Genomic DNA, 11419 nt, shown 5'->3' on the forward strand with positions numbered 1-11419 from the left:
ATGTTGAATTTAATATATCTTTAAATTTATATATCTCAAATAATTATATTTGATATTTTTGTACAAATTGCGGTATACGTTTGTGTTTAGTCGAATTATACATTATTCAGAATTCTGTTTTACGTGAAAGTCAACATTCATTGGAAAGCATCGCTCGTCGTCTACTGCATTTCGTTTTTCGACCACTCGTGTTCTCTATACACGATGCGATCACGCACACAAATTGTACCGGCCATCAGAAGGTAACTGCTAGGCGCTTTTACGGGCTTCGCGCATCTGGCTCTCCGGAAGCGGTTCCGCGTTTAAAAAATTAAAAGTTAAGACCTCTCGTGTCCGCGCACTCTTCCCTGTTTTGTTAGTGCTTCGCTGGAAAATACGTGAAAGGTGCAATGTAGTCGATTTTTTTTCCCTTCAGCGCGTTATCAAGCGATGAATTGAGAAATTAAACAAGGTAGGATTGATATTAAATGTTATCATTTTTTGTACGATACAATTTAGAAATTACTCCATAAATTTTGAATAAAATGAAGAAATTATCAGTCAATAATATTATATGCCGATCTTTTATTTTGTCTAATGCGATAATTCTGTTTTTGCCAGCTGCATTTCCTTCGCCAGTAGAACGCGGTTGAATTTTCGTCGCGATTTAATTAAGCCGTAACTTAGAAACACAATTAAAACTGAAGTGTAGCGGAAGTCGGTTGAAGCGCGGCGAGTTATCAGATGCTAGTGGAATCGATTAGTCAGAATTTTTATTTTGAAACCTTTGAAAACCGCGCGAGAGCGACGGTCGTCAATACACGGTGTGATGCAAACGGATGACGAGTCGAAATATCCGTATTGTTTTTGGCGGACTGTCACAATCGCGCGCGGAACTGCAAATGAAATCTTGCTGACTCCATATTCCTGTATCAGATCCGGAGATCGAATATCGCGACGACACTCACAATTGGAACGCTATCATTGGAAACTGCCAGATGTACACACGAGAGACCCTCGCTCTCGTGCCTGCTGTGCGTTTCACGCTCGCATACGTGCACGCTCGTACGCTCCGATCGGTTGTGTGGGTGGCATCGTGCGTATCTGTCACGTGGAAGCCAATCGATAAGGGCGTAAGGGAGCGGGAGAACAAAGAAGGAAGCCCGCATATGTCGCTCCGCCCATCTCTTTCGGTGTAAACGGGCCCTTTTGTGGCCGAGAGAACGGGGATCCGTCTTAGTTGTTTGCTTGCAGGCAGTCTTTATGAATGTATGAGGGATTTAAGGGCCCCCCCTGCGCGTGCAGGAGGGACGCGCAGGGATAGGGGATTGTCTGTATCGCCGAGATAAAATTCGATCCCTTCGATTACTCTGAATTCGCGTACGCGAACAATTTGTCAAAGGATATATTGCATCCGGTTGATTCATCTGAAAAGAAAAGAAATTTGCTCAATCCGATGAACGCAATAATATAGAGAATATTTTTCAAGAAAATAAACCGAAATTTCACCGTGTATATGTTCTCTGTTAATATTTTATAAAATATCTGCGCTTGATTCTGAATTTTAATTCGCCATAATTATTATATAATTAATATCACATACAGAACTGTGAATTTAATTATTAAAATATTTAATCCTGAAGACAGAAAAAAACCACGATATTAATTGAAGCTTTATTTACGAAAAGCGGAGAAATTGCTTTGAAATTCTTTTACCACACAATTTCAATGCTTGTATCTTTGTCACGATATTATACCTTTATAGCTTTTGAAATATTAGTGTAAATTGTGAATAGTTCATTTTCTGCATAAAAAGATTTCCGGCTAATTCTTCAATATAATCTCTCTGATGGACGTCGCGGTGATGTTCACAAGCGTCGCCGTAATTGAATAATTACGGAAGCGGACGTTTTCGCGACGAGCTCGCGCTCGCTTTGTGCGAGCGCTCATTAAAACTCGCGAAAGTCTCGGCGTCATACCTTTGATCTCAATCGTGGAACGATCGCGACGAATATTCCGAAAGAAGATTGAGGAAAAGGAAGGAAGGGTTACGTGGATTTGTGCGCGCGAGTGTACACGCGACGGGCTGAAAGGCAGGGATAGAAAAGAGAAAGACAGATCTTAATTAACTACCCAACCCTCTCGCTGGTGGCTGCTCGAGCGACCGAAGATGTCTAAGTCTCGTTATCGTCGCGTCTACGCGGGGGACAGAAGTCCCTTTCAGTCGGTGCTTGCACTTAATAAACGCGCACTTCGTAGCTGAGGTTGAGTCGCTTCACGATTCGAATGTAAATCGCGCCGAAATTGGTAGGGTGCGAGTCGAGCGACCGACTTTACGAAGTGTCTCGCTTTTGAGCCGAGATAGATCGCGGGCTAAACTGCACCGTAACCGGCGTGTTTGCACTCAGAATTCAACGACAACATTTACGAGGAAACGGTATTCAGATTGGTGCGACGCAATTCTCGAAGTCACGTTCGCCGGCGAACTATATTTTTAGTCGGTAAAAATAGAAGACGAGAATCACGTGTTATTTCCGCCTCGCGCAATTAATTAGTTTCACGGAATTAGAATGATTGTGTAACATCGACGCGTGAAGGCACTCTTTTCACGCGTAGTATTTTCCACATGATAAATTATATTTGTTCACTTCAAATAGCTGTTATTATGCAATATTAATATCGCTCGTTTAACTGAAATTGTGTCATCAGCAGAGCATTTATTTTCTGCCGATGTTTACGCGTAAATCTTACGCGAATAATGCATTGTCGGAAAAAAATTTTTTTTTTGTTCAAAACTTTTCCCGAAAGAGTTAGGCAAAACGTTTGCGCGCGCAACGTTTATGTCATAGAAAAAATTTTATCAACATAACAATGTCCGTGCTTTCAAGCTCGTGAACTTTTTATCGGGTTGTTGCGCAAAAACCGATATAATATTTTAAAAGTGCTCGGCACCGGGATGTTTCGAAACGCGACACACCCACAATTTTAATCCGCATTATGAAACAACGGCGACCACGACGGTACACGGATCCGTGGCGGCAATTTGAATTTAAATTGTTTCAGAATTACGAAGATGTAGCTCCGTGTGTCGGATCTAACAGAGCCTGCTCGTCGATGAATTTTCAAACAGCTCATACGTAAGCGGATATGATTTGAAAATTCAATTGAAACTGGGATTTGTATTTGACATTCAAGCGATCTCCGAAACGTAAAATTGATGCTGAAAACTTTAGCGCAAATTTAAACGTGTGCCAATTTTTGCAACTGCACATTGATATTGGCAGATTGCGAATAATATTTATTTCAAGAATCGATATTATCAATAGCAGTTTGTCGATTTCTGCGCATCGGCCTCGCACAATTTCCCGCGCTATCAAGTGATACTAAATCGGCAATTTTGTTTTTGCGTTACAGAGCGTTTATTTTAGAGAGAGAGAGAGAGAGCTAAAATTATATTATATAATTAAATTTTTACACAGAACGTACTTTTTGTCCACAATTTATGAATGCACCAAACGGCAGCGTCATTTACAAGTGACATCGAAATATGAATATGGCTGTAATTGCAGCTTCAAAATGAATGCAGAAAACACCGTTGAATAGGAATCGGTAAGCTCGAATAATACCGGGATGGTCGCTCTCGAGGTTTCTTTTCGAGTATCGCGTATAATGAGTGCGAGGGTAAGAGCGAGGCTTTAAACGTAGGTGGCTCATGCAGTGCAACATAGTGTGTTTGCACACTCACGGCCAGGCGCATGTGAGAAACGTATCCCATACGATCGTTGTGAATCTCCGGGCTTAACGCGAGCCAAGCGCTCGTTCTCACGATCCGAGCCTCGCCTGTGTGCCAGTGCGCGCGCGATAGGGATCGGCGCGGTATCGCCGTCGCATATGAACTCGGCGTCTCTACGAAGCATAATGGAATACTCCGCGTTGCGTGGCCGCCCTGGGTTTCGAATACGCGTCTATAATGTATGTACTTAGATTATGCACAGACGTTAATTGTGTCGCGCGTAGCCGGAGGGGGGGGGAAGGAAAGGCGGTTACATGGGTTATTCCCGTCCGACCGCGCGGTGAAAAACTGCCTCTGGTTAGCATTAATGCATGTTAATTGCGGTCAGATAATGCACGGTATGAATTTTAATTTTACCGATGCCTGTTAAAAGTAAAGGGGCAAGTAGAGATGCAAGCGTTCTTTTTCCCTTACATGAATGGTAACCGGAGGGTAACGCATGAATTATAAATCAGTTTTTTTTCTTATCACGCTCGTTTCCATATCAGCATTATATTATATGAATTATGAACGGCAGTTCTCGCTCTCTCTTTTGATCGCTCCTGAGAGTCGTTTTCAGACGGAGTTAAGTCGGCCTATAAATTGTGTAACATTAACAGCTTGAAACTGGGGTAACTCCGTGGAGTTTTGCGCTTTAAAGGTAACATTAAGTCAATCGCTATTCATCTCATTCCGACTGTTAATATTTGTGCACGAGAAGAAGTATTTTACTTTCGCGATTTCTTATCACGGAGAAAAAATTGATTTATCATTCGCGCGTTACACTTTCCGACTGCTATTCGTGAAAAAAAGACCTTTAGACTTCTGCAGTCCGATATATTCGCGTAGTCAAATAAAGTATTTTCGTAATTGCTACTTGATAAATCAGAGATTTCGACAAAGAAGAGGTTCTTTCGGGATTATCGAATGAGCGACGTCAAACTTCCTCCCGATACTTTCCTATTTCTACGCACGAGCATTACGTCGTTCGTTTTTCACGAGGGAACAAAGGAGTCGCGAGCCACGTGCTGCGAAGTGAGATTCGATTTACGTGACACCTCCCGCGAGCAAAGTTCCATACTCCGGAATCGATACCGTTGTCTGCTAAAAGTAATCCTTCTTCCATAAGATTTCGAGACTCGCTCGTGCTTGCTAACAGTATTTTATTGTTTGGCAGGATCAAAAATTTGAACTGTTTGTTTTTAAATATTCTGATAATGTATTGTACAATACTTTTAAATCAAATTTATATTACTTTTGACAAGTATCAATGCGAATGCGTCATGTAATTCACCGGTCTTAGACATTATAGTGTGGCGAACGAAGCACGCCCTTACGACTCGAATCGGATTGCTGATTATTCGGAGCAGGGGTAATGGGACACGTAATAACATCTGCGGGGGTCACATAACGATCGACATGTCATCGCTTAATGGATCTAACGACAGAGACGGAAATAAATGAGAGCTGAATAAAGTCGGTAAGGAAAAACGATACATGTCACGCTGAAGAACTCAAAAGCTCAAGAACTAAGAAGGAAAAATTGGGTGTCGAGAAAAATAAGTAATAAAGAGAATCTGAAACAATATGTCATTATGATAGGGAACAAAGGGAATCTTTTAGTAGCGAGATAATGATTCTAACGCAACAGTTTCAAGATGAAAGTTACACCTAGAGAGAAAGACAGAGAAGACATTAAACAAGAAATATATTTAAGTAAAGTTAAATATTTTACCCAAGTCTCTAATATCCCGTGTGTTCTCTGAGAATGCAGCAGCGTTGTCGCGGAAGAAGAAAATGAAACAGTCGCTGAAAGTTTTCCATTGCTGCGGAGAATGTTTAAATTATCCAAGTGTGTCTCGGGGTTGAAATGCGGCTCTTTCCGCTCGACCTATATTATAAAAGTATACGCCGGAATGATTTGATTATTGAAAGGCTATATTTTGGCGTGAAAAGAATCCATTGGCAGCATTAGCGTTTATTATGCGTCGGCGAAACCGATCGCTTTTTTCTTCGCAGACACTTCTTGTTGTCGCGAGTCGACAAACATGTTTAAATAGCGACGGAAACTTTATTCTGGGAACCAGGTGACATGACCACCCGAGCGCGACGGAATAAATGGAAGCGCGCAAATACGGCAAGACCGCGCGCGGTCCAGACAACAAAAGTGGATAAGGAATAAATAAAATGCGCGAAAAGGCGAGGAAAGAGAGATGGAAAGCGCGGTGAGGAATTGCGAACGCAAAAGCAACTTGATTCGGCGGACGGAGACCGGGGCAGACAGACAGAAAGTGCGAGAAGGAGAGCAGATGTCGGAGAGAGCGTAGAGCTGCGCGGGGGATGAGAGCGAGAGAGGGTGCGAGTTTATAGAGATGGAGGAGGGTAGCGCGGGAGGGGGTGCAGACGCGCCACGACAAGGGTAAATGTACGTACGAATGCACCCCGGATTGGCTTCGGGATGGTTTCCATGGAGACCAATTCGCTCGGCCCGGGGAAGTAGTCGCCGCCGCCGCCGCCGCCGCCGCCGCCGCCGTCGCTACCACCGTTGCTGTTACTACCGTCACCGACGCAACTCTCCCCGGAAAATCGTGCTGCTTCTAAACGCCAAAAAGTTGGAAATGACGAGTCCGCTTATTATCCGCGGAAATTCTCGCGCGCGAGAACTCCGTCTGCCGGCGATCCGCGGCGGAGAAACAAAATCGTCAGCGAGTCTACTTCGACGTAAAATTATCCCGTCGCAATTAAATTTGAGTGAAATACTTATTACGGTAGGATTAATTTCGGTCCCGCTAATGAATGAATCGCATTACATTTTGCAACGGTGAATGGCGAAACAATTTTGTCTTTTGATATTTTCAGAGATGTTTTTCAGATTATTATAATGAGCTGAAAAGGTGGAATTTTGTTTACTAGGAATTTAAAATATGAGTGGAAAAGGAGTATTTTTTCCTGTATTTTATGGAATATCTGTATCATAGCAAAATTTACAGTTCCTTTGATATCAATTTCTCATTAAGCGTACCTTAGACTTGCGTGTGTGAAATTTACGCGAGAAAGTCGACACGACTATGAAAAATATAGAATCCTCATAGCACGGCGATGAGACCCTTGAGAAGGAATTTGCGGCGCCAACATCGCGACGTCGATAATTTTGTACTTAGTAAAATGCGGCGACATCGCCGCTACTTGGAACCCGAAGTAAGCGAAAATTCATGATTGTCGGGATATAATTCTCAGACAAAATCGATATCTTACAGCGATGATCATCGGGAATAAAAGGTTTTAATTGGAAAATTGCACTGTCCAATAAATTTTATGTAAAATATTTCCTGACAGAGTTTTTAAACATAATATTTATAAATGACAAAATATACTTACTAAATATCAAAGAATTTTTAGAATTGAACAAAAAATCTGAAAACGAATAAAATAAAAGTATCTGATATTTAATCATTAAATTATATTATAGGCAAAATTTAAAAAATACGTGATAAGTAATGGATTACTTTTCAATTTATTTAGAGCACATTTCAACAAAAATTCAATTTAAGATCTAATCGGAAAAGTAAGTTAAAGTCACGTTTTGCGGAAAATATCACGGCAGGATTTTCTGACAGACGGCAAATTGCATGAAGGGGATAGAGTTACACTACTTACCGATACGTACTTTACCTTGGCATAGTCTGCGCAGCGAGATGTACACTTTTTCTCAAACAAGACAAGGTATAAACTTTCCTCGTTCGTACAAACTGTAAGTTTGAAGTTTGCAAATTGAGCGGTTGCTTGAGGGACGATAGGATTACAGAGTGCAGTTTGCGCGCACTGAGCACCGTCGCTTCTAATAAAATAGTTCCCTTTAGGCTAGTTGTCGTTCACTGCGCGAATGCGTTTTGATTACATGCGTGAAATAGCGCTAAGTAATCCCGGTATAATTTCGCCGACGTTGCGATCTGTTCGCTGGCCATCTGTCACGATCGTGCAGTACGGAGCGGAGCGGAGTGAAGCGGGGTATAATCGAGTACGAGAAGGGGGGAGAGCCATCCCTCCTTGCTTGGTAAGGAACTTCCTCAATTTAACGCGATACGTTCCAAACTTCTTTCGGGGGATGAAAGCCCGTGACGAGGCTACAAGCACGAAAAATATTTTCCTCCCCACAGAAGCAACAACGTACTTTCAGCAAGCTGGCAGTAAATTCACTCACGCGTTTAACGATATTTGCGCTAATATTATGGCAATAGAGAGACGGCAGTCGAGCGAATATTATTCTCGGTTGATATTTAACTTTTATTAAAAATAGAGTAATCTTCAATTATGCAACTTAGCATTTTGCAGCGATACATTAATATTAATAGCTGTTGTTACAACGCGAGAAGCACGGAGATGTACGACGCTGACGATTTAATGATCTACGACAGACATAATTTTGTGCTTGTAAATGTGCATGAGCATCATAATATACAAGGTCTGATGCATAATTTCGCCGATAAAGCTTACGTTTGCGAATTGCTGCAAAGAGAGATTCGTGAATCTGCCGACTGTAATTGTCAATTGTTTTTGCGATCTCATTATCAAGAACAACAGTATTCGATTCTCACTGGGAGTCAAATCGTACCACAGAGATTCGTATGCCGCGTCGCCGATCATTTTACTCTGGAAATCGGAACAGAAATTCGAAACGCGGAGAGCGGAAGGGGTGAAATTAGAAGGAACATGTGATAAAGTCGAAGCAGCGATTGCCCACCTTTATACTTAGATATTCGCCGGCGTAGCAGAAAATAAACGCTTCTAAATTGATGACGATATAAAACAAGAGGGTTCTCAATAGCATAGAGGAGCCATCATCGGCGCCAATTGACTGTAATATTGGAATTATATTAATGCGCGCAATCAGGTTTATTCTATTACATTTCAATTTGCATTATATATGGAGAGATGTCAAAAAATCATAGACTATTAAAAATTCAAAATGTAAAAGATGATAACGTCGTTTATAGGATAGCTTGATTTACATATGTTCGCAATATATTATCGAAATAAATCGGAAATTTGACTATTAATTAATATTGATCTATATAATGAAAGCTGTTGCGATTACTTACATTCACGATGATGAAGCCCAAACAACAAATAACGATGGTGTTCGATATGAATTGCGCCAATGCAATATACGAGTACAAGCTCTCGATTCTCTCCGTGAAAATAATGATATTTTGATGCCTTCGAATTAAAGAGCCTATCGTGACCATAGACACAGTCGGTTTTTTATCCTTTGGTAAAATTTCTAATAATCTGTCACGCAGAATGTCTATCTGACCACCTACGTGAAGCACCTGGAAATTCAATCCTCGTACGTGACAGTTTTGCACTGACAGCACATTTTCAAATTTTTTACTAGAATAGTTTTCAATGAATTTCAAACTTATTTATATATTTAGAATATTGCAGACAAGAATAAATAATCTTACTATAAAAAGCATGTTTATTAACATCATGCAATATTAATATTAGTTTAGAAGAGATAGATAAAACATTCAACATCGAACTTTGTTGAATATACGATTTGATAAAAAAACAATTGATTTAAAAAAATTTTTTTATTTGATAGAACTTTCCATCTGCTTTGTTAAAAAAGTAAAGAAATGTAATTTTTTGCGTATCAGGCCGTAAGATACTATATGTCAAATTTCGAGAAATTAGAATTATTTTACTAAAATGCGTCGTTATTTTTGGTCAAACAGTGTAATTGCAAAAAAATTAGTAATTAATTTTCTAAGTTATTTCTTTTCTTTATTTTTCCCGAATAAAATATTATGAACAATTTCAACGATCATGGAACGGAACAACCCCTCGGGATAAATCCCCGGAGGTAATCTTGTACGGGGAATTCGAAAATCCCTCAGGGAGTGGCAGCTCCCGAGGTCCCAACTCACCAGCGTAACGAGCAGAGCGCTGAGCACGCCGATCATGGTGGCGGCTGTCATCTGATGAAGGAACTGCGTGGTCATGACAAGCTCGTAAGTCGGCGATGTGCCGCTGTCGAAGGGTAATTCCATCTTGAGAAAGAGCTCGCGATCGGCGGGGTCGCTACGCAGAGCGACGACGCCGATACAGTAGACGAGCACGGCCGTCGAGTGCAGACCGATGATCAAATTGGAGAAACGATGGGACAGATTAGCCACGCCGCTCATGCTGCACAGGGCGTCGCCGGCGTTCCCGCATTCTTTCCAGTCCGCCGCGATGCTCGCTACCACGTCGCTGAATACTCTAGGAAGAATCGATTTCGTGGAGCACCGCGTTCCTCCTCGATGACTACGATTAGGAAACTATTTATCTGTATGCGGTGATAAATGATGGCGAGGGCGGGCATATCAACATGCGAACACAGATATCGGGATCATCGTTATTAATAGCGATACTTTGGTGTAATAATGATTGCGATAAAAAAGAGCGATGGAGTGGCAACTGTGTTAAAATACATTATTCATAAGTCGTTTATTTTGCGTGACGAGAAAAAAAATTTTCTAAATATACATATATTATATTTAAATAATAATTTTTGAGTGCTTGCAAAGTTCTCTTACTGATGAATGCAATTAATTTTCCAATTATTTAATTTCGCTATCTGCGATGATAATTACGGATGCACACTTCGTATTACCGAATATTCAATTTTCATGATTCGACGAAATGCGAAAGACAATCTCCAACGACATACCGTTGTTTCGTCCAGAAAACAATCAACTTGACACACAACAAACTGTACGACAGCGTCGCGCTCAGGCCATCCATCAGTCGCGACAAATCCTCAGAATTGAGGTGCACCACCACGTGGCGATATTGAAAAATCTGCGCGGTCAGCATCGTCGCGGTCCAGAAGAGTCGACTGATAATTGCGTAAGACGCGCTTGGCCAGATGCCAACGACTCGAAGTCCGATCTCGACCGAGCGGGTAATCGTGTTTGCGGACATCATTAGACAGCGTAACTTTAACATGTGACGCGAATACACTGCATCTTGACTAACGACGCGAAGCTAACGAGGAGTGTGTAAGCTATGTGATTCTCTTTGAAATTTCTTTCCTCGGAGAAGGGAAGGACTTATCACTCCGAGATAAATTTTTAAATTAACACTTCAAGAAACAATCAATAATTTCCTTTTTTTAAAAACAGCTTATCAACATTGCCGAAAATGAATTAATTGAGAATAAGGGAAAAGATGCTAGCGCGTCACCAGTCAAGAGGCACGTTAATGACATTGACGAACAACGCTCTCGGACACTTGATCGAGGCGCACGGAAGGCACGTCAACGTCGAGTACGAACGGATCTATGGACGGAAACGAGAGACGCGCACCTGTAGACGCTACGGATAGACTGAAGGATGCGGAGGGTCACTTGCCGGGAGCCCTACCTTCGTCCACTGTCGACCGGGCAGGGGGCACGGCTCATTAAATATTTTCATCGTTTCACGTAAGACAAAGTTGCAGCGCGCGCGTTGTCGGCGATTGCCGGATTTTGCGGATGGAAGGGAAATCGTGGGGCCGCCCTTCCGCCTTGAGCGTGCACGCGGTGCCGTGCAATTTCCGATTAAAAATGTACGATCTCTCTCGCAGGACAGACGGTCGACGTGTAGCGCGGACTTATAGTCCGTTGAAAAATCATGCGCAATG

General features: G+C 41.8%; 1 protein-coding gene across 2 annotated transcripts; it reads right to left on the minus strand.

Moving 5' to 3' along the window:
• Positions 1-7246: 7246 nt before the first annotated feature.
• LOC105670846 (odorant receptor 82a-like) lies at positions 7247-11397 on the minus strand. Of its 2 annotated transcripts, XR_010888852.1 has the most exons (7): positions 10467-11397; positions 9682-10015; positions 8851-9081; positions 8493-8606; positions 8246-8401; positions 7953-8157; positions 7247-7875 (listed from the first exon to the last, which is right to left on the minus strand). XR_010888852.1 is itself a non-coding variant. In XM_067350774.1 (6 exons), exons 1-6 carry the CDS (start codon positions 10742-10744, stop codon positions 8110-8112), a joined length of 1206 nt encoding a protein of 401 aa, XP_067206875.1. In that variant the 5' UTR covers positions 10745-11397; the 3' UTR covers positions 7247-8109. The 2 variants fall into 2 exon arrangements, 1 of the variants encoding a protein (XP_067206875.1); XM_067350774.1 differs by having other exon boundaries at positions 7247-8157; positions 9682-10060.
• Between the last annotated feature and the right edge of the window lie 22 nt (positions 11398-11419).

Source organism: Linepithema humile, chromosome 2 (assembly GCF_040581485.1).
Source record: "Linepithema humile isolate Giens D197 chromosome 2, Lhum_UNIL_v1.0, whole genome shotgun sequence".
In the NCBI taxonomy this organism is placed as follows: Eukaryota; Metazoa; Arthropoda; class Insecta; order Hymenoptera; family Formicidae; genus Linepithema; species Linepithema humile.

Excerpts from the sequence above, each read along its gene's own strand:
- LOC105670846 (XM_067350774.1), bottom strand. The coding sequence starts at position 10,744 with ATGTTAAAGTTACGCTGTCTAATGATGTCCGCAAACACGATTACCCGC. Across the intron at positions 8,607-8,850 it reads TGGGCTTCATCATCGTGAAT|TCAATTGGCGCCGATGATGG; the intron begins GTAAGTAATCGC and ends CCAATATTACAG. Across the intron at positions 8,158-8,245 it reads CTTTGCAGCAATTCGCAAAC|ATCATTAAATCGTCAGCGTC; the intron begins GTAAGCTTTATC and ends TGTCTGTCGTAG.